Below are 23026 nucleotides of genomic sequence, written 5' to 3' on the forward strand. Positions count from 1 at the left end.
ATTTAACTTTTCTTTTCCTAGTTTAGAGTGCTTTATACTGTATGTTCTGTAGTTATTTTTCACATAAAGCAATAGCTCGTACTCTTCCTTTGATCAGTTCAAATTGAAAGGGAATGCTATCTTCCCAATACCCTTTTGTAGCACACTTTGGAACAAAAAATGAATCATGTAACTCACAAAACGAGCCTTTTGTACAGTATAGTGTGAACTCTCAAACCTCATTTTGTGTTCTGAAAAGGGCTGGAAAAAGACCTGAATGTTATAATAGTAACAATAACTTTTTACAGGGACTGGGGACTCTCCCCCACCACCACCAATGTAGCAGCCATCTGGATGATGTGCCAGTACACCTTGAAATTTGGCCAGGACACTGGGGTTATCACCCCTACTCTTTTTGAGAAATGCTCTGGGATTTTTAATGTTAGTACCCTTTTTTTATTTCCTATTCAAAAAACAACATTTTTGTAGTATAGTGTCGACATCACTATACTGGGGCATTAGGACCCACACAGACCACAGGGTGAGCGCCCCCTACTGGTCCCACTAACACCTCTTCCAGCAGCAACCTTAGTTTTTCCTTGAGGTCTCCCATCCAGGTACTGACCAGGCTCACACTTTGGTGGGCTGCTAGTTGTGATTTGCAGGGTGATATAACTGCTGGACAGATAATTGTAAATAACATTTTGTCTGGCAAATGAATTTGTTAATTTTCAGAGGTGTTTAGGAAGGAATGGAAGTATGTTTGTTATGGAAAATTTTAGTACTAACTCTTCAATCACGTAGTATCTGTTCATTTATAGTCAACTAATAAATACAAATTACCATACATCCACTGAAACATCTGCATTTTAGGAGAAATGTATTCTTGTATTTTATACTGTATGTTACCAGTGTCAAGCAAGTAATATCCTGAAAAACCTTCAAAATTCAGCAAATGATATCAGAATCAACATTCTTCTCAGTATATTATACTGTTTGCCTCGCTTCTTATTTCCCACTTTTTGTCATAGAAAGGCTTAATTTGGTTTTCTTTAATACATGATGAGGGAAAGGGGGCTGTTTTTTGCCATCTAAAGTAAGCTAGGTTCACCTGTCAGGGAATAAACAGAACACCCCATAGTAGCTGATCCAATATTCCTTCAGTTTACTTCCTCACCCTGTCAGCGAGTTTGAAATAGAACTACTCTGACATGTGCAGCACCTCCACAGACTACAAATTGATGGGGATGAAGCACAAAGCTTGCCTTTCCAGCGTTCTTCAGCTTTTCTCCGACAGCCTCAGCAGTTTAAACAATAAAATTCCCCAGGTTAGACATGCGGCCTGCCTTTTGATTTTGGAAAAGATATCTCCACCTTCTGTCAGATTCCTAGAATTTAAAAATATTAAATTCTGATCATTCTAAGAGCGAAAATGGCATAATTAGTTGTAAACCGCAACATTTGAACAAATAATATATATGCATGTTTATATACATATGCACAATTTATGTACACTTGAATATATACAGAACATTTTTCAATAATAATTTATTAGCATTCTCATATTTGTTTTCCCTGTCATTTAGATCTCTTAGAATTTATTGTAAAATCCAGCTGCTGTTTTCACAGGATCTCTTGTTTCATATGTAGAGAATGGAAGGTCTGTCATTTGTCCACATCCATATTTTTCAGGCTGAAAGGATATTCTGACCATACTGGTGAGAAAAGCAAAAGAGGGTGAAAAATAGAGATGAAGGGTAAAACACATTCTGAGCAAAACGCAGGTGGACTTTTCAGCAGTTGATTTGACAAAAATTGTACATGTCAAGCAATGTCACAATAGTCTGTATTACATTTTGTTTCTTCTTTATTCTTTGTCCCTTGCAGCCAGACCTTGATAAATATGAAAAAATCCCCAAATCAAGCATTATAATTCACCGTCACTGAAACCTTGACACCAGTAAATACTTTAATTGTGGAGCTAAATTTACTTTGAATCTACATCTCTGGCATCAAAAGACGTAATGACAGCACATTGCATTCACGTTATAGTGTACATAAAAATCTTTAAGCGTTAGTAAAGAACAAAAGCATTCTATAATACTAACCTGACTCTGGGCATATTCAAAACAGACTTAGCAGCTCTGACAACACTGCTGCCTTTTAAGTAGAACTATTCAAAGTATTCTAATGTAATTGCTATAAAAGAAAAGGAACAAGTAGAAAAAAGCTCCTGTGTTGTTAAAATGTGTGCTATCATGCACAAAAAAAAAGACAACTGAGTTTTTAACAATCTTATTATCTCCCTACACCAATGTTAAAATAAATAATAAGCATGTCATTTTGCTCCATGGAGTTATCTGTACAAAAGGGATGTGTTGGCGTTTTTATTTATTTTTTGAATTAGGGCTGTGGCAGAGTAGTTAAAGCATTAGGTATCCTCAGTGTAGGTGTAGAAGAATCCTATGATCCAAGCAAGTATTAAGTATTCATCATAACATGCTTTATCTAGGTCACATCTTGTAATAAGTGATGCCTGTGAGAGCTCCTTTATCTTCATATACATATACAGTGCTGTTTAGCATTGTCTTCCACTGTGGTCATATATAACACGACCAAGAAACTAAATCATGGGAGTCTGCCTGCAGAAGGTGACCCATTAGCCTGATGATATTCTGTTTTTCTGTGGGATTGATGGCCGTAACAGTGGCGGTAGCTTGCAAAGTGTGAAACCCTTCCTCATGTGGATTTGTGATTACACTGAAAGAAGTGCATGCTTTACAGTCTCCTCTCCTCCCAGCTGATCCACTTTCATGACTGCCGTTCCTGGGTTTTCTCTGCTTCTGCCAAAAGTTTGTCTCGAATATTTCATTTTGTTTCACCCCACAATTAAAATCTGTTCAATTTTCAGCGTCATCAAAAGTAAAGCGGATGAACACGACGGCATTTCTCTGAATTCATTTTTAGCTTTTATAAGGACACTGCCTCAGAAACAGGCACGTTTGTCACCTGCTTTTGACTGTGATGGTGATCTACTTGAGCTGCAAGTGATGCCTGCAGAGGCACACTCAATTGGTTCCTACTTCCCTGAAACATTCCTTCTCACATTACGTTATTGTAGGACATAAAGAATGTTCTATTCAGAACTGGAAAGGCCATTCTAAAAATGCTGCTTAGCTCCTTGCCATGTAGGGTAAAAGAAAGGGAATGTCAGTATGTGGTATACAGCCACACACTAGCTGTGAACTTTCGGGCCACAGGTGTGTATGTATTAATAAAAACAACTGCTTATTGCAGCTGGACTGAAAGCTTGGTTTCAAATATATGGGAAAATCTCATTTTTAAAATAATTGAAAACCCCAAACAATACTACATTGTTTTGGTAAAAGCCTTTGATTGCCAGAAGTTAAGCCATTGTTGTTGTTTTTTTTTCGTCCGTTTAACTGTGGAAAGAGAAAAAATAAAGGCCACCAGGTTTGATGTGGCCCAGTGCCAGTCTCTACAGACTGAAATTGTTTGTTTTTTAATATAAACAGTAAAAAGTAATGTATGTGTTTATAAAAGAAGAGAAAACGTTACCGCTGTAAAAGTCTTTCTGGAGTCAAAGGTTGAGCGATGAGCTTAATGTGATTATAATGTTTAGCTTAACATGATAAAACGAGCACCGAAAAGGAAAGAGGAAATGTTGTGTTCTGCAAATGTTAGCTAACTGAAGCTCAGAGAAAGACAATATACTGAGAATGTTTATTCTTCACAGTATTTGTAGGCCATCTGGTTGTCAGCAGAGAAAGGGCATTGTTGGAATAGTTTGTGCTCCACATGTGATCGGGAACAGTGTCTTTGGTCTTGGAGCAGCTAGTTACAACTGTGGAAACATGTGGCTTTAAAACCATCCATGTTGAAGGATCCTTCATACACATACCATGAAACACAATGCATGTTGAAATACAAGTTGATGTTTTAAGGGAATGTATTGATTGTGTTCTTAAAATAACTGAGCTTCATCTTGAGACACTGCTACGAGTGCGTCAAATCTTTTTTTACACGAAAAGAATGCAGTTGTACTTCACGCTGATTAGCAAAGTGAAATATTTTTTCAGCTTTCATTGATGTCATTGGGTGATAAATTGCTCAAAAGCCACCATATAAGAAAGTTAAAGCAAAATAACAATCCTGAAGCTATAGTGCTTCATTAGGTGATGCCACCTTCCTTAGAAATTGCCATGAAACTGTCTTGTGTGTGGAGTATACTTTTTAATCTCAGTTTGACAGGGAAAATGCTGACTGACGTTAGAAGTTGCGGATAATGAGATCCGTGGGGAAGGTATAATCTTCAGGCAGCTGCAGATAACATCAGCATAAGTTGCCACAAAGTAGTTTAAAGCTCTCAGGTAAGTCCCTTGAAATAACAATATCAGTGTGCAGGTGTGTAATAATGATGTTCCCATTAACACTACATAATGATCATCAGGTCAAATGCATGACCACATACTTGCCTCATTAGAAAAACAATCAATGAAAATTAGCCATCTTTGGTATAAGTGTTGTCTTGCAGAGCAAAATGATTTTTTTTGTTTATATACTTATATAACTTCCTTAGTGAGTAAGGCTTCACCTTTTTTTCTCTAATGAGACTATATTAAAACATCCATCTTTAGCCTGGGATTCGCAGTTCACTGTTCTAAAGTCAGGTTTTCTAGTCTCTAAAAATATTAGCATTGGTTTTACATTTCTAAGTACTATGAAGTAGTACTATAAAGTCATAGAAAGCTATGTTACAGTGCTGATATTTTTTAAGCATGTTATGTATTACCCCGCTCTTAGTTCGATTTCAAGAGTGCTGTATAATAGAACTTGTGTTAGCTTCCAGCTTTGTAAAGCAGACTTTTTGTCCTTGAAAGTGTATTTCCCATGTTTTCTTAAACTGACAGATATCATAGATAGACTCATGAATTAAGAGCACTGAAAACGGCAAAATCAAATGCATCACCATGTTTGCGCACATGGCGTATTTGAAGGACAGAGGTCATTTGTCTTAACTGCCACTTATTCTCCAACAAATTCCAGGAAGTATATAATTGCCACTTATTCTCCAAAAAATTCCAGGAAGTATAATGTTCTTGTATTATTTTTCTTAGCTGATAAAGAAACTAGTTTAAATGATCTGGAAATCATTTCCTTTTAAGAAAACAACAAAAAAACTATATCAAGCATTGCTTATTCTTAGCAAACCGGAATGTCTTTTTGAAAACAGCAGATGTATGGAAATTGCAATATGCATTGAATTACATAACTGGTACTTGCCGGTCTTAAAGCACTCATATTTTTAAGTTAATCAGTTATTTTAATTAGTTAGAACTGTTTGTTTTAGTGACATGTCTTAGTTTAAAGTTAAACAATATCGCTGCCACACATTCTTTTTTTATCTCCTTGGAGCCAATTCTTTTGAGACTTAGACATTTTTTCATGTCTATTACAAATTTAACTTGGGTCCATCTGCCCTGAAATATATCAAGTAAAATGCATTTTGTTGGATTGAAATAGTCATAAGTATAATGTAACCAGTCAGCTTTTTGTTATGTATTGACCTGTAAGCCGACTTACATTCAAACCAGTAACTCTTAACAGTGTAGAGGTCTGTAACTAAAATGTTATAATTCAGCTAAATAAAATTTCTTGTTTAGTATGCAAGACTCAGCACCTACTACACTTTATAAAGCCTGTCAAATTGGTAATGCTATATGTTAAAGGAAAGTCACTCAATCCAATGCTGGTTTGCTCTCCAAATTACCTCCTCAACTCAAGCCTATTGCCAAGTCCTCAGCCGAACGATGTCCTCCATATGGCTTTCTCATCCCGCCACTGCCACCAGGTGATGCAGTCATCTTGAAAGGAGGCTATTGTCTCCATGTTTATTTCACTTCAGGAAGAAAAAGTGCTCCCTGAGATGGGAATACAGGGCCTGATTTAGTTACCTTGGGGAGACAGACCCCATTAGAAAGGCTTTAAATACTTTATATCCTACAGTACATCATACTAGTTTGATAATATTCTGAAAAATGGCATGATGAGCACCTTTAAGCCAGATTTGAATTGTTTCTGTTGCATCACTCAGCCTTTCCTGTTTAGTTCTAAACCTCTCCCTTAACAAATGACCAGGTAAACACTAAACCTTTAATAGCCAATCATCAAATGAACGGAGCAGTTGCCTTCCTCACTGGTATGTGAGCATTTCGCCCATGGACACCTCTGTAACACAAGTATATTTACGGTTCTTATCCTAATTGGGAACTATTAGGCAAACAACAAATTCTTGACTTCCACTCGCAATCTACATGGAGTGGTGGCAATCAGTTACCATCATTTGATTTACTTAGTTAAATCTCCTAAAATATGAACAGGAAGATCGTTTGTCTTGAATATTCGGTTCAAACTGCTGTTTCAACATCACAGTGAGTGTGGATTGTACAGTCTGAACAGGTGATAATTCAGGGCCAGATAACGATAAGATTTGGTACAGTCCTAGTTTGGCGGCGTGTCTAACATAACCGAATGAGAGCACAGGAGGCAAGAGAATGAAGAAGAGGAAGAACTAATTAACCAGCAGAAGATCCGGCCTGGTTGATGATGAAAGGCGGAGTAAAGATGAGAGGGCCCAGTGATGTTTGTGGAGAAGAAAGGTTGCATGGAAGAATCAAGGCCAAACAAATATAAAGCAAGTTGGTGGTTTTTAGAGGAATTTGGGAAAAATGGGTAGTTTGGAGAGTGTTTCCTTGGTCCAGTTTAGAGACGGCAAGGGGTTACAGCAGGTGGTGTCTGGTAGGTTGTTAAGGATGTGCAGATTAGGAAGATGTTGGTAAGCAAAAATCAAGTTTCCTGGCAGTGGAGGATATTGAGAGGTTCAACAGGAGGAACAGAGTCAGAAAATTATAGAATTATAGAATAGTTCAGATTTTGAAAGATTAGGCCTGAGACAATATGAGTACATTGGGATTAGTTGATTGACGGACTAGTAAGTATTTAAATGACAAAATGACTGGTATAAGATGACAAGGAGAATAACACTAGAGTTTTCTTGTTTCAAAAATGGTGGGCAGAAATGAGAGGACCCAGAGAGCATGTGCAGTACAAAATGAATTAACTTAAATAACAGCTCAAAGCTGAATACTGTGAAAAGTGAATTATAGACTGTTACTGTGGGAAGTGAATAAGAGCCACATTCCTTCCAAAAAGACAAATATTTATCTTTAAGTTACGAAATGTAGGATAGGATTCTAATGAGACTATTGTTAATAGTCAGTTTAGTAATTGATTTGTTCAGTTAAGTAAGCAGAGGCCATTGCTGATTTCGGTGACTAGGATTTCATTCAGAATGTTCTGTTACTTGGTTTAACAATGTTTAACCAGCTTGGTGGCCATTTATGGTCTGTGTCCTGCATGAGTTACAAAGTAGAAATAAAGAATATGAGTTTAAGGAAAAGTCCTGTAAACCACTATGGCGTCTTCTACTCTATAAGGATGTGTGGTAGATTACAATACAGGGTTTGCCCATCTCCCATTTTTTTTACTTGTATTAGATATAGAAGTTGTTTTTCATCTTCATTTTTGTATGCTGTGACATACTTCCTCTCCTCATCATCAGTTTTTGTTTTGAGTCGGCAGGTGTTTGTGTATTCATTAGTCATACTTGTCACTTTTTGGTCTGCAATTGATGCTCTGTAATGGTCCATTAAACTGTGCTTTTTGTTCTGTTGAAATGCAGGAGACAGAGGTAGTATTTGGTTTGTTACGTGAACAGAATGAAAATATTCACAAAACAGAGACAGAATCTTCCATTGCGTGACTTAGGAAAATAGACATTTTATTTCCTTGGTGCAGCACCAGTGATACTTTGAACTTCCCAATAAAAACAATAAAAGGCATGGATTTTTGTCTCTATTTTATACCTAAGCTCTTGTAATAATAGAGATGCTGACATTTTTAATACAGAATGCTTGATAGCAAATTTGATGGTTAGACAATGTCATTGTTTTTTTATTTTTGTCAATTTAATTCTTATTTATGTTTAGAGAGTATGTCAAAGATCCACCATAGTTTATTTACTGCTCCTGTAATTTGATGACAAAAGTCATCATACCATCATAAGTGTTATTTTTACGTGAAATTTCAAACTAGTCTATAGTTTATCTTTTTATAGAACAAATCTTCGTTTTAAATGGCAGCTTTATTGGGCCAGCAGTTCAAAGGTTATAGAAAGTCAGTTTTGGTCAGACTCCCTTAAATCCAAAGTGATCTATTACAGGAAAAAATTGGACATATATTGTATATTGTTTATACTGAAACAGGCATAGTCAAACTGTCAAACTCTTTCTCTGTCTTAAGCAGAAGCCAGGAAAATATTAATTTAAACAATGACATTGTAGAGAGACAATTTAATTTCTTTGGCAGACAATTGTATCTCTATCAATTTCTGTGTTTTAGGCATGTTGCATAAAATCTTTATAATGCAGGTATACTGTACTTTATTAGTTTTGAATATCTTGTTAGAGGTAGAGATCTCATTGGAAAGATGCATTTCACAAAGCAAAAAATTTGAAGAGATGGAAGGTTCTGAGTGGTTATTTGGGTGTGTGAATCTGATGAGATGATAAAGATATTTCACTTTTCAGCAAGTCAAATCAGAAATTACTGTGCACTGTGATGAACAACTCAGCTTCAAACTCTTTTGCATTACTTTACTGTTTCATACAGTCATTTTAGAGACCTGAGGTTCTGTATTGACCTGGGAACTACTGATCAAATTATTCAAAAGCTTTTTTTCCATCGTAGAAACTAGTGAGGTACAGCAATTAAAGTTTAAGAAGAACTATCCAAATCTAAATCTTTGACCCTCACTAGTTTCCCTGACCTAGTTCTACTTAAACAGTTTGACATTACTGGCAAAACCACCACAGATAATGATTTTCATTAATATATGAGGAGGTTTGAGGTTTCCAGATTAGCAGAGACATGACCCAGTTCAAAATCTCATTTCAAACTTTAAAGTTTTTTCAGTGAATCTTCTGCTGTCACTATGCATGTCATGTTGTCAGTTGCAGATTTGGTAAATACATGTTTTTATTTGTCAAAGTGTATTGTACAAATGGTTTCAATCTGATACATTATATGAGGAATATAGATTTCAAAGCACTAGTGCTTATGGCTGCATTAAATGTTATTTTCAAACACCTGCAAAGAGAAACTATTATAGAATGGAGACTATCCTCTTTAATGACAAAACAACACACACACATTTATTCATCCATCCATTTTCTTATCCAATACAGGGCACTGTGGGGGAATCAGAGCCTATCTGAGCAAGCAATGGGCGCATTGCAGGATACACACTTGACAGGACATCAGTCCATCACAGGGCACAAACACAGACAGGCACACACACACACTAGAGCCAATTTTCCTAGACGTCACTTAACCTACTAGTAGTCTTTGGACTGTGGGAAAACCAGAGCACCCAAAGGAAATCAACGGGAACTTGGGGAGAACATATCTTCATGCAGATAGCAACTCAAGTTCAGAATTGTACCCAGAACATTACCCACAGCACCACCATGCTGACCTACATAAATCCAACTTTGTTCTTATTAGTAGAACCTGCCATTTTGTTGTTGTTGTTTAGAAAGGTGACCCCCAAATGCACCGTCTCTTCGTTTCATTAAGCTTCACAAAACAAATATTAAATTTTTAGATGTATTTAGACAAAAGTTTCGGGAAAATATAATATTCAAGTGACTCCAGACTTCACCTGCTACAAAAAAGTGAGCCTGCTGTGTAGTTGTGTTAAGATAAAAACAAGTAATTAAAATGAAAATGCGTTGGGTAAGGGACATCCAGCCTTATCCTGATGAGGGCTGCATCAATCCAGAGCCTGTCCTGCAAGCATACGGTGCAGGGACTGGGAAATCAAGGCTGGCCACATCTGTGACTGGACACCAGTGCGTTGGGCAGTGGAAGGAAGCTGGAGCATCTGGGAAAAAAACTGGCACAGCCCTGGTCAACATGAGGCCCCACTTTGAACCTTTCAGAACATCCAGACACTGCACTGATTGTGCCACAGTCCCCAGAATTCAACCCAGGACCTACTGAGAGGCAGCAGTGCTGACCAATATACCAACCTGTTAATTCACCAGTAAATTCCTTTGCCTTTCAAATAGACTGCCATTTTAATCCATTGTGCCTTTCTTTATTACTTTCATGTACAGTGTGACAGTCTTGACATATTGTACTGTACTCTCAGTTCTACTTTTGCGTCCAATTTGGAAAGCTACGTATCCAAATGGATGCTTTTTCATCTATATGCTGAATGTAAGAATGGTACTTAAAAATTGCTCCGTGTAAAACATACGCTGCAGACTTTAAATGAAAAAATAGGATCTGAGATATCCTACGTAGGCACATTAATAGGCAACCACGTGATTGTTCATCTACGACCTTGAAAACTGTTCATTATAACAAAAGAAGCTAATAGAAATGTAGTAGCTGACATCCTTGTTATTCAGCCCACAAAGCGTCCAATCAGTCCCTAATTATTATCAGGGTTATTCAAGCAGAAATGGCACTGACGTAAGTCCTTATGATCAGTCCTTGAGCTGGGTACAATTAGCAATTTGTAGCATTGGTGGTATGAAAAACAAAAGAATTCTTTAAACAGTGTTGATGTTTTAATTACAGAAAACATTATCACTTGTGTAGTTCTGATGCTAGAAATGCAACTATTGGACTAATAATTAAGAACAATTCCAAGGTTACGTATATGTGTATGTTTTTCCATAATATAACAAATATACTGAAAGGCATTATAAATGCAGCAAATGCTATTGGTTCCAATGTTCATATGTTGCATTTTTAATGCCTCTTCCTATACATCGCAGCAGGTGTCCCAAAGCTCTAAATGTTCAATATGAATTTTTTAAAAAGCATTTTCCTAACTCAGTATAATATAGTGTACATTCAGTAGTTACCATGTCTAATAAATAATAGCAACCTTTATTTCATAGATAGTGCTTTTATGGTATATCATCTTGGAGCTCTATACAATAAAACAAAAAGAAGCAAAAAGAAGTGAATACAGTAAATTAAACAATTAAAGGTAAAAAGGTAGAGTGGGTTTTTAAAGATGTTTAAGATTTGGATGTGGATTCTGTTACGGACTGGGAGATTATTCCACATCCTTTGAGCAGCTGATCCTAGAGTACAGCCTCCAGGCTCCAGTTTTTTATACTGGGTAGAGAAACAATGCTGGGGACACTTTAATATACCCAGAGCCATGAACTGAAACGGGTGACTAGAAAATGTTTATGGTCTAATAAATGACTTTGGTTAGCTCATCTTTTACAGTGCTTAAAGCATTGTCTTTTTCATCATTAGTGATGGAAATGATGGAGAAAGCGGATGTGAGTGGGAGTAAACATTGCAGAGATGTTTGTGAAAAACAAGCTTTTTTTATGCTGCCATATTTAAACACAAGCACATTCTGTTTAACATGCCAAACCACTGTGTTTGTCTGTAATTTTGTCAACATGAGGCCCCACTTTGAATCAAAACACAATAACTTGCGGCTTGTGCTGGCAACGTTGTAGGATGTGACAGAATTGTAAACCTGAAGTCTTTGTAGTAAAAACCGAGAGCTGCTTCTCTTTGGGTCATGTCGGTACTAGCATGTGTTGGAAATTCTGGAGGTGCTGTGTGCTGGAGATAAAAACAAAGATGACATTCTGAACCGTGTGAAACCAGTTTCCCCTGTCTGATTTCATAGTAGTTTGAAGATTGGTGGTAATTTATGAGGGCTGTCTGTCAGCACTGCTTTCAGATGTAAAAAATGCCAGATGCAAGATCTCTTGTAGGGGGATGAATCAAGCAATTTTATGTGGCACTGTCCAGCTTCTCCTTTTTATTAGATTTTGTGTTGAATCTTGTCATTTTCAATGGAGATAATTTATTTTTGCTTCTTGCCACTATAAACCCACACCATGATAGAAGTCAATTTTGAAAAAGACCTTTTTAAAAAATGGTTTTGATCTACAGAAGTTAAACTTCCTTGTCACAAACAGTTTTTTTCCGACTGGGAAAGAGAAAGGCTTTATAACATGTTCATAAATGAATTCATTCATTAAATTCATTTGAATGCAATTTTCACTACACTGTCCTGTGCTGTAAGTTTTTAAAGCTTGAGGATTAAAAAAAAAGTGATGTGATGTGATTAGTAAACCTGCAATTTTACTAGCTGTTTTGGTTAAATACAGTGAGTTGCTGCAGAATGATAATGGTAAGTAGGGTGCATAATTGTGAGGCTTTGTGCCCTTCAAAATGAAATAGTAAGATTTTATTTAAACCACAAAGCAGGGCAAATTACTGGAATTGACATAAGGTGTAACTTTTGTGTGATATTACTGGCCACTTGGATTTTCTTACCTTGAATCTCTAAAAGCCTTGCAAGCAGCCTTGGGAATCAGTTTGCAGAAGTGTGCTTTTCTGAGGAATCTTGAAATGTTTCAGACAGACAAAGAAGAGAGCTGAAAACATAGTGAGAGAGTGAGAACTGGGTTTGAGAGAAAAACATAGATCTCCAACTTTGCGTAAAGATGCTTGTCCATTAGTAAACACCTGACAAAAGGAACAGATCAGAGATGGAGTCTTTTGATGGATCCCAGGAAACAAACGACAGAGGAAGATAACAAAGAAGATGGGAGAAGAGTTGGGGCAGAGTAGTCTGGAGGAGTCTTACAGAGGCCTCCATCAACAAGTAGTTTTAGAAAACCTGCTGTTTGTGATGATATATATTTAACATTTGTATGATCTACTAAGCATCTTCTATCTTCAATTTAGACGCTACACATCTACTTTCACCTGTCCTCAACTTTATCTTTATACAGGGTATCATTGTCCTTGTTTTTTTCTGCTTGTCTGCTTGATCCATTCTTATAGCTCTGTGTGCAGCTCAGTCCTATTGTAGTCCTCACGGTGAAATCACATTCTCTTCTTTGTGCTCTAAACCATTCCTTTCTCCTTCTGTCTCTTCTTGTTATTCTGATCATGCATCTTCCTATGTTTCTGTGGATCTTCTGTCGCTTCTATATCAGTTTTGTGTTCAAGGTCCAGTTTTCATGTGCGGCAAATATTTGTCCAAGATTGTACTTTTATGGCACAAAAACAGTTTTCCCTTTAGAGCAATGCTGAATCTTGGAAATGTTCTCCACTACATTGTTTTTTTTTATTTCAGACATGTTTTTCCTTTGGTGATATTAGTTGACCCAAGTGCACATACAGTAATTGTACACTTCTAGCTGTGTGCCATTTAATTTAGTTTCCCTTGAAACTGGTGAAGCACTACAGTTGTCTAAATGCTGTCAGTCCCACCTTGAAGTTAGTTCCATGTAGATCTCTGACTCATAATTTTTGTTCTCTGGCAGTGGTGCAAATATAATTGTTCACAGTTTTGTTAATTTCCTCAGTGTCTGCAGAACATCTTCCAAGGTGGAAAAGATTTGAAATTACTGCATTCCCTTGGTTGAATAATTTTATTATGATGTGCTCTCTCTGTATGTATACGTTTTACTTTTCTAATGCAATTACTGTAAATGGTACAGAATATAGTCTCCAAATGTATTTCCATTTAATGAAACTGCAGTATGTTTCTGCTACCTGTAGTGATAAATAGCAGTGATTCTCTTATTATAAGAGTTTCAGTCTGTTTTTTTTGTTATGTTTGTTTTAGTCTAACCATTTGTTGATTAATTAATCGGGTAATGTATCTGTATTACAAAAACTCTGTTTCTAATATAATTAACAGGCTCTTATTTAGCAGTGATCTCACCCCTAGCTGCATCTAGATGTGGGAAAAAAATCCTTTGAAAAGATGGAGATTACTTTTTCCCTTCACAGCAGTAAGCAGAAATAAATAATCTGGTCACTATTGTGTGCTTGCTTTAAATAGGAAGGATGATTTAAACTTGAATTGTTATATATCTAATAAGAATTAGCATTTTTCTTAAATAAAGCCTGTTTAATAGTAAAATCTGCCTCAAGTAAATATTTAAATCCTTGTATCTGATTCATTTTGTATTTCAAAATTCAGTGCCAAGCTTAAGCACCAAAATAATCTAAAATAAACATTATTCAAGTGGAGTGATTATGCAGCAAATTCAAATTGATGGAGGTTGCACATCCTAATACTATATGGCTTCCATTGCCCTATCAACAAATGAAATAGTAATTTTCATAATGGATGTGGTACGTATTAATTTTGGCATGTGGATTGAGTGTATGGACAAACCTCACTAAAGATAGTTGTTCTGTGGAAAGCCATTATTCTGTTGTATATTAATGAGATATCTTGGGAGCTCAGAAGAATTCAGTCATTTTTTAGTCGGATCATTTACTTGAGACTTCAGCATGCACAATGAGACTGGCCCAATATTTTTTTTTAGTTTATAAATTTAAAAATACACAAATTAGATCAAATATGTTGCTCAAAATCAGTAGACACTGGCTTTTTTGGTATTCTGTTTTCTTCACTGAACCTCTTTAATATTAAATACTCTTGCTTCCACTTATTTAATTAGTGTCATGTTACTGTAGACATTTTTCAGTACTCGGGACCACACCACCTAAAATCTTAGACATTTTGTAGCGCTCCTAAGGAGTGCTAAACTGTTCATTTGTACATATAGGGAGAGTCCCAGCACAGATGGCTCTACAAGAGGAAATATGTTCAACTTGTTATAAAATTGTAACATGTCCTGTCGCTGAATTAGCATGCAGTATGTCCTCATAGCTACACCCAGGCACTATAACACAAAGAATGAAACCTTCTGACCACCAGTGCCGAAAACTGTGCCTTATGAAAAGCACAGTAATTCTTGATCTTGGGTCACGCCCACACTGACTTCTTTGTGAATCCATTTACATTAGCCAGTTTTGATGAAAGAGCATCAGAAATTATGGAGTAAGGAACTCGTGAGGCATTCTTCTGCTTCATCATTTTCTAACACATTTTTCAATGAGGCTACAGCACTGTTAATTTACAGATCATGATAGACAGATAGGGAGAGATAGGCTTTGTGATGAATTAACCATGCTCGATATATATTTTCATTTCATGTGTGGTGTTATTTTCACTCTGTAATGTACTTTGGAGTTTATGCACTTTCAGTGTCAGGCTGTCATTAAAATGTAAAGTTTAACTGCGAAGATGAAGGTGGAAATAGCAAGAGCCTTTTTGTGGTGGGTTTCTTTTCCAGCACAGCACAGATTCATCACAAGTTTGTATCTGTGATTGAAAAGTAAGTATCTTCTCTGGGGGCTTCAATACCATAGTTTATTATTTTGTCTCAAAGAAAAAAAGTGTTAAACAGGTTGTCTTTATTGAACTTTTAGAGAATATTAAGCTGATTTATTAAAAGTGTCTCCGACAGCTAGTCTATAAAAGCCTTAATCAAAGGATTGCAGTCCTTTGAAAAAATCATTAAATATTTTATATACAGCTATAGTTTTGGGAAAGCATTATGTGATGACATGGTTAGAAGTCGGTCTTTTATCGGAACTTTGTTAAATTTCTTTCAGGTATTTTCTCTAAGGACATCTAAGAAGGCTGCTAGCTATGCTTCACTTTTTGTAGTGATTATCAGTCAACTGCTTAGTCTTGGGATGGTTTACAGAAAACTAAACAGAGCCTTTCCTGGACACACACAGTGAGGGACAAGGCAGGACTGTGTCCTTGACATAATGCCTGCCCATCACGAGACCGGGGACATCAGTTAACCTAGCATGTCTTATAAGGTTATAGGTAACTGGAGCGCCAAAGGAAAATCCACATAGACAAGAGGCAGAACATGCAATCTCCACACAGATGTACTTCAACCCAGAACTGAACCCAGGCCCCTAGAGCTGTGATTCAGCAACACTGACCGCTTTTTGACTGTGCCACCCTAATCTGTATTTCATGTAGATGAAACATTCTTCAAGCCCTAAAACTTTCCTTAACCGATATTCCAGGTTTGGCAAGCATCGCAAGGATGAGAGGGTGGGAGACAAAATCGAGCGCAAGAGTTCAAGCAAGTCGAAAATGGAAGACATGCAGGCGTCCGAGGAGGAAACATTCCGAATGAAAATGGAACAGGAGAGGTGAGTGTTCCGCGTTCTGGTAACCACTTTAATGAAGTGTCAGGAGGCCCTGATGCTGCTGGAAAGCTGGAGCATATTTTGTTTTATAATTAAGTGAATGGGTCTTGGCATTCTCTTTTGGAAATTCTGGGAAGCCACTCAAATTCTCTTGGAATTGTCGGTGTCAAGGCTTTAGCAAACATTTAATGCTTATCTAAAAGACGCATTTTCTTTCTATTGTCCAGACTTTGATGACTCCAATGGTACTTGACACTCGTTGCCTTCATACTTTCCTTCTCATAAAGGGGCTTAACAGATGTTCTGTTATAGGCCAAGGTTTTTTTTTAAATAGAAATTTCGTGTTTTTAATGTTTTTAATGTTCTCCAACACTACTGAGTATTATTGTTATAGATGAGTTTTATTTTAGACTTGACACAAGTAAAACTGTTAGTATTAAAAATAGCTGTGTGATACTTTTCTTTTTTTTTTTAAATTAACATTGAGTTTTGAGTTACCTTACCTTACCTTAAATTATCCAAATTATTTGTGGATAATCAAAATTAAAACCTTCTACTTTATAAGACATAACAGTGCATTCTTTATTTTTTGTCTTTTTGCTATCCAACAGCTATATTAAATTATTGTTTAAGTCAGTTTTCATGTTTACATTTTTCTTTTGTAAACCTCATTTGTTTACATTTTTCTTTGAGCTACTCATTTTTGAGGGACTTGAAAAATGCAATGGGCCCCTCTTTATTGTATATTAAGTGTATTCAGTTCTGTAAGACAAAATTTCATTAAATTTCCTGTACCTCATTTAAGTGTGTGTATGTCCCTGCTGAACTGTCAGAGACTATTTTGTTGATAGATGGCCTGCATTAGACCTAATGCATACGGGTATGCCCACAACATTCCTGCACTGAAGTTAGCATTAACACTGCAATTTAAAAGTGATTTTCATTTAGATAAAGCTTTACAGCGAGGGTGGTAGTAAGAAAAGCAAACTAATTACTTTTTTTGCGTGCAGAACATGAAAGTTGTTTCACTAAGAGACTTGACCAAAAGATAATGTTGATGTAAAATAAGCACAACATTCCTTTAAGGCGCAAAAATATTTGTTTTTCAGGAAGCTGTAAACGTGCTGTAGAGAAGTAGGAGTATGTTCTTTAAAGTACCACGATAACGTTTATTTGATCATTTCCTTTTCATTTTTGAAGAAAAAGCTTTGTGCGATATGCAGCGCACTGCTGAAAATCTGTGGTTTCCAATTTAGTCTAAGTTCAATAAAGTATGTGATAAAGTAAAGACTCAGTGTCTGTGGTATATGAAATAGAACTGTTAATCACCGCCTTTCAAACAGTTTGTTTTGGGTAACAAACCACACCTCTCTGTAAATTTAGAAAGGACTTAAGCCTTTATAATTGTGTGAATAAATGGGTTATGCACTTAAGAGGTTTAGCTAGTATAGTGATTTGTTGGTCTAACTGCCATCTCATGCTCTGTGAGCTAGTCAGACATCAGCTATGACTACAGCAATGTAATGCAATGGTTATGATAGCATTTTTCACCCCAAAGGATCCCCATCCCTTTACCCACAGTATATGAAGGGACTCTTAATCCTCAACTGAAGTACAGCCCCCACCTGTGTTTGACGCGTGTGCATTACTGTTGTGCAGCCCAACTATGCTAGCAAGCAGAAATACGAAACTGCATCACCTGCTGACTTTATATAGGCCAGGTTTTGCAAACCCAGAGCAGTTAACATCCCTACTCTTACAAACAGGACTATGGCATCTTTAATGACCTAAGCACTGTAGTCATAGACACACTAATGTTACGTTAAATGGCTCAACCAAAGGATGGGACTTCTTATCTCAGCACGGAAATACGAAACATGAATTTGAGTCCAAGTAGATACAGCTGCTCTTTACAGAGTATCCCTGCTGGGATAAACTGTCTCTTTCATATTTCACTTCATTTATGGTTTCTGGGGGGTAGCAGTAAGTATATAAACTTGTCGCTCTACTGTAGCCTTTGCCAGATTGACAGTTTGAAAGCTAAAAAATCAGTCTAAGAACACTACTAGATGTCTGTTTCAATTTCCAACTTCATGACTTCCCAGAACCTCAGAACCATAATCTTCATAATGCAGAAGGAAGAGGGTGAAAGGAATGGTAGTATGTGCCCTGTAATCTTAAACTCAGATGTGTAAAATTCCCTTTTTGTTGCAGTGCATGAAAGTAAGGCTGCACTTGCCCTATTGTAGAATACACTGCTGTTTTACCTCAAAGCCAAAGCCGTTTTGGAAACCAACTCCTTTGTGTTTTTAACTATTTTGTTTATCAAAAATAAAACCGGAAAAAAAAAACTTTCCATAAACAGTTTATTGCATATTTGGATTTCTGGATTTCCTCTTGCTTTGAAAATGCAAAAATGCATTTCTAGTGTCATTTGTTTCCATTCTGGATGTCTCTTACCCTATCTCGTCTGCATTGTAAATGAGAACTGCAGGGACATCCCAGCTTTTCGATCCAACTTGAATTTTTGTGTCTTTAATGATGTTAGTCTTCTGGGAAATTGGCCCTGTTATAATGAACATGCGCTGGAATACAAATCCTTAGGGTTCACAGAACAACAAGGCTATTTTTTTTGGGAAAAAAAATCAATTATTATCATAATTTTATAAAGTTATTATACATCTTAATACAAATTTAATAGTAATATACTTAGAACAGGGCAACTCGAAAGGCAAACTTACGGATTGATTAGGGAAAACTGAAAGGCACAAGTTCATCTTAATGCCGTTATGAAATTATACATCGTCAGATTTGATAAGTGCTGTGCCTTTGAAAAGCAAATGCATTCCTGTGAAAAATATCAAAACCCTGGGATGGGCCGCTGCCAGAATGCAGCACTTTAATGATATGTTTTAGAATTAATCTGAAAGGACATTTTGACAGGTGCTTTTAGTTTTCTGAAAGGGAAGTCAGTCAAGAGGTTAGGCAGTTTAATTTTAATACCCCATCATTACCTGAAAATCACAGAGATTTATGGTAGAAGGTAAGCGGATTTTACATGTTATACTTGGAAACATGTTTCAGGACAGTAGACCTCTTGCTTCTTTGATGTTTTAGAGAGAATTAGGTGTACGCACAACCCAAACACTTTATAAACCTATAGTTAGTATGTCTAAAGAAACATACTCTCCTTTCATTGTAACCCAGATATTTTATGTGGTTTTATAAGCTTGAGATATGGTATCTCAAGCTTAAAACGAGATTTTAAAAGTTTCAGTCAGACGCAGCAACTAATTCATTTTCAAGTGATGTAGGGATTACAGAAAAACAAATAATTTTCCAAGTAGTTCAGGTGGGTAGCTGCGTCAGCATGCGTAGGCTGCAAAGGAACAAGTAATAGGTTTATTCCATGCTGAAAAAAAGAAGAAAGAGAACACAACGTTTCGGCCATGGAGCCTTCTTCAGGTGTCAAAGGACACCTGAAGAAGGCTCCACGGCCGAAACGTTGTGTTCTCTTTCTTCTTTTTTTCAGCATGGAATAAACCTATTACTTGTTAATTTTCCAAGTGACAGTTCAGATGCAGTGCAGAAAATTCAGGAATACTGTATATTAAATCTGTTCTTTTTTCTAAAAAAAATATCGAGTTGCTTTACTCGTTTGTTTAACCCTATGTCTGTGTATATATTGAGCACAAGGAATACACAAACTGTATTGTTGATCATAATGCTTCTATCACCATAATGCCAGTGTAACAAAGAGAAATGACAGTGTATATCAGTGGTGTGTCCACTGTGATGCTGTGAATTGGCCTTGCAGTGCTTGTTTCGTGTCACAATGTGACAATTTAATTAATGTACAAATGCATCATAAAAACATAAGGACAAACAAGAGTATAATTTCTTCCAGCCATTGTGTGGAGTGGCAGTGTTTGGTCTTCAACCACTTGGCTGAGAAGCCTCTTCCAGACATCCAGAACTTGTTTTTGGAAAGAAGCATTTCATACTCCATACTCCATATACATAAATTCCCATTTCATGTTCACTTTTGACCTAGTGTCCTTGTTTCACTATTGAGTGTTAAACAGTTCCCCATGTTGACCCTTCTGCATTCCTTTTAGGATTGTATACTGTATACCTGGATCAAGTCTTGTCTCAGTGCCGTTTATTCTAGACTGAAGAGATTTAGCTTCCTTAAGCTGTCTGTGTATAACAATCCCCTGAGACCGGGAATATTTCTTCCCTTTCTTCTGTGAAATCTCTATGTCTGTCATTTTTGTCACATGGTGACCAAACCGAACACAGTATTTTAAATGAGGTCTTAACGGATTGAGCTTAAGCATATATTCCCCCATTTAATTTTCTCTCTTTCTGCTATATGTCCGAGGATTCTATTTGCTTTTATATTGATTCCCCACACTGTATTGATATGGATATTAAAGTACTGTAACTACATAAACACATGAATCTCTTCCATCCTTCCTGCAGTTTAGGACTATTTACTGCATAGTGTACTGTATGTTCCTGCTTTCAGTATGGATCGTTTTGTGCTTATCAATGTTAACTGTCATTTGCCACTTGCAGTTGCTTCTGCAATGTTAGCTAGTTTGCTACTTGTACAAAAATTGAAATCTTCAATATTAATCAGGAAGAGCATTTAACCTAAAAAAAATCCCTGTGGCACACCCCTACTCACATCTGCCCAGTTAGAGGCTATGCCTATTAAGATAAAACACTGTTTCCTGAACTATGTTCGTACATAACCTTGAATTCTAGTAGCTTTTAATTTGGGAACTAAAGTTTTTATGGGGGGGCCTCAAAAGCTTTCCAGTAATCTAAATATATCATGGCACATGCTTCAGTTTTATCTAATGACTGTGTTCATTGTTCAAAGAATTACAGCAAGTTAAACAAGACCTTTCTTTTTGAAAATGTCAGTCTCTATTAAAATTCCATCATTTGTAACTACTCTTTTGTTTTAGTTCTATTGTTTCCATAACTGATCATTTTCATCATCTTGCATATTATTAACTTTAATCTGATTACAAATTCTTTAGTAAAATGCTTTTGACAAATTCCCTTATTTACTTGCAATGCAGTAAAAGCTTGTTATGGATAAAAGAGAGTCCTCTTGCATTCTTCTACTTATCTTTTTGGCTTCACCAAGTCACTAATCAGCCTTTTATGACCCCGGATTGCTGGCTTTTCCTCTCCTAAAAATAGAAATACTTAGTGTTTGCTTCTACTGTTTTAGTTCCTTCTGATTCCTTACAACTTTTTTCTTTCTTTGTGTTATACTAATGAATGTTTTAGTATGGTAATTGATGTAGCCCTTATTGTGCCCTGATCCATGGAAATTTGCATCTAAATTTACAACCAAATGGCCTACTTTCATTTGTAACCTTTTCATGTTTTAATTAGCTACTGTCTGTAATAGTAACGACTATTTATGTATTTTTCCACAAAAAATAATATTTTACCTCAAACTCCAATTAGGAAACACTTTTATCCAAATACTGTTATTGCAGCATATCCTATTTCATTGTATAAGACAGAGTTTTTCTAAATGTATTTTATGTCATTAGATGTTTTAGCTTGAAGAATAAAGGTAGCAATCATTAACGATGATTATATATTTGGTTATAATTATGTTGGTAGCATGCAGCAGATTAAATCCTAATTTTACTTTATGTATGAGTTGAAGTAAATTATTACATTGACTTTTGACAAAAGTATATTGCATAATCTAGTGAAGGTGTCTTCAAATTTCAAGATCATATTATAATGGAAAAAGTATAATTGTAAATGGAGCAATTTTCCCCAGATCAAATGATCAAAGGTTTAGTCTGTTTATTTGCAAACCATGTGCCCCATTAAATTTGATGAAATAGATATATTTAATAACTTAGTTTGATATTGAACAATGCAAGGAAACGCTGTGCTATATAATGAAATATATTAAGATCGAGTTTTCAGTAATGAATCTAAAATGTAATATTCCGCATCATTGGTTTGTTAAGCTATGTTTAGAGTAAATAATTGTAAAGTGCAATCTGTCAAGGCTGCAAACTTTATTTTATAGATGTATTACTACTTTACATACCATTCAAAGTTGCAATACAGTTGCCAATTATTGCAAATAGAGATGGATTTCAAGATATAATGCTTCATGGAAAACTACAATTCTCTCTATTCTTTCTGCAACTTTGTTTCTTGTTGCTTTATTGCCAGATCTGTTTTGGAATGGGGTGGGGGGTTAGGAATGATGAATAGGTTTTGACACTTACCAACACATTCAGTAAGAACCAAAACAAATTTTGTCCTTTCACATAACACAGATGGTGCTGCTAAACAATTTATCATTGGAAGGACTTTCCAGAAAACAGTTTAGATATTGGATATACTGCAACCGAAAGTTGGCAGTATCTTGAAGAATGTCCACTCGTAGGGCTGGTAACTTATTTTAATAACTAGTATCTGTGCTGTTCAGAAATGAAAATAAACTGCTTTGAATAAAAGGTAAGGACTTGTAATTCGGAAAGCACATGAGGAAATAAACATAAGACATTAGTACAGTGAGAAACTCAGCCCTTCTCTACCTCCAGGATGGTAAAAAGTTTGCTGGGGTTCTTTGCTTCAAATCCAGTGACACTGTCAATTTTAAAATCCTAGTTCCCGATGGTACTCGTGTGACCTTTAATTTCCCTCCTTCTGCATAAAGCCCTTCTGAACATGCTCAGAGTGCCGTAACCAAAAGGAAGTGCCGGTCTCAAGCATTGTTTAAACTAGAGGTTAACAGGGAACACTTGAGTGGTGATTATTTTTCCTCTCCTGGCCTATTTTCTATTAACATAGATCACACTGTCCATAGTGA

General features: G+C 36.2%; 1 protein-coding gene across 5 annotated transcripts in view; it reads left to right on the plus strand.

Moving 5' to 3' along the window:
- The window catches only part of pard3aa (par-3 family cell polarity regulator alpha, a), a 428925-nt gene that overhangs the window by 310407 nt on the left and 95492 nt on the right, over positions 1–23026 (plus strand). For all 5 annotated transcript variants that reach the window (XM_015338942.2, XM_006642876.3, XM_015338940.2 and 2 more), the window contains one exon: positions 16030–16158. In XM_015338942.2, coding sequence (XP_015194428.2) covers positions 16030–16158 — 129 coding nt within the window. The remainder of the gene's footprint in view (positions 1–16029; positions 16159–23026) is intronic.

This window comes from Lepisosteus oculatus, chromosome 6 (genome assembly GCF_040954835.1).
Source record: "Lepisosteus oculatus isolate fLepOcu1 chromosome 6, fLepOcu1.hap2, whole genome shotgun sequence".
NCBI lineage: Eukaryota > Metazoa > Chordata > Actinopteri > Semionotiformes > Lepisosteidae > Lepisosteus > Lepisosteus oculatus.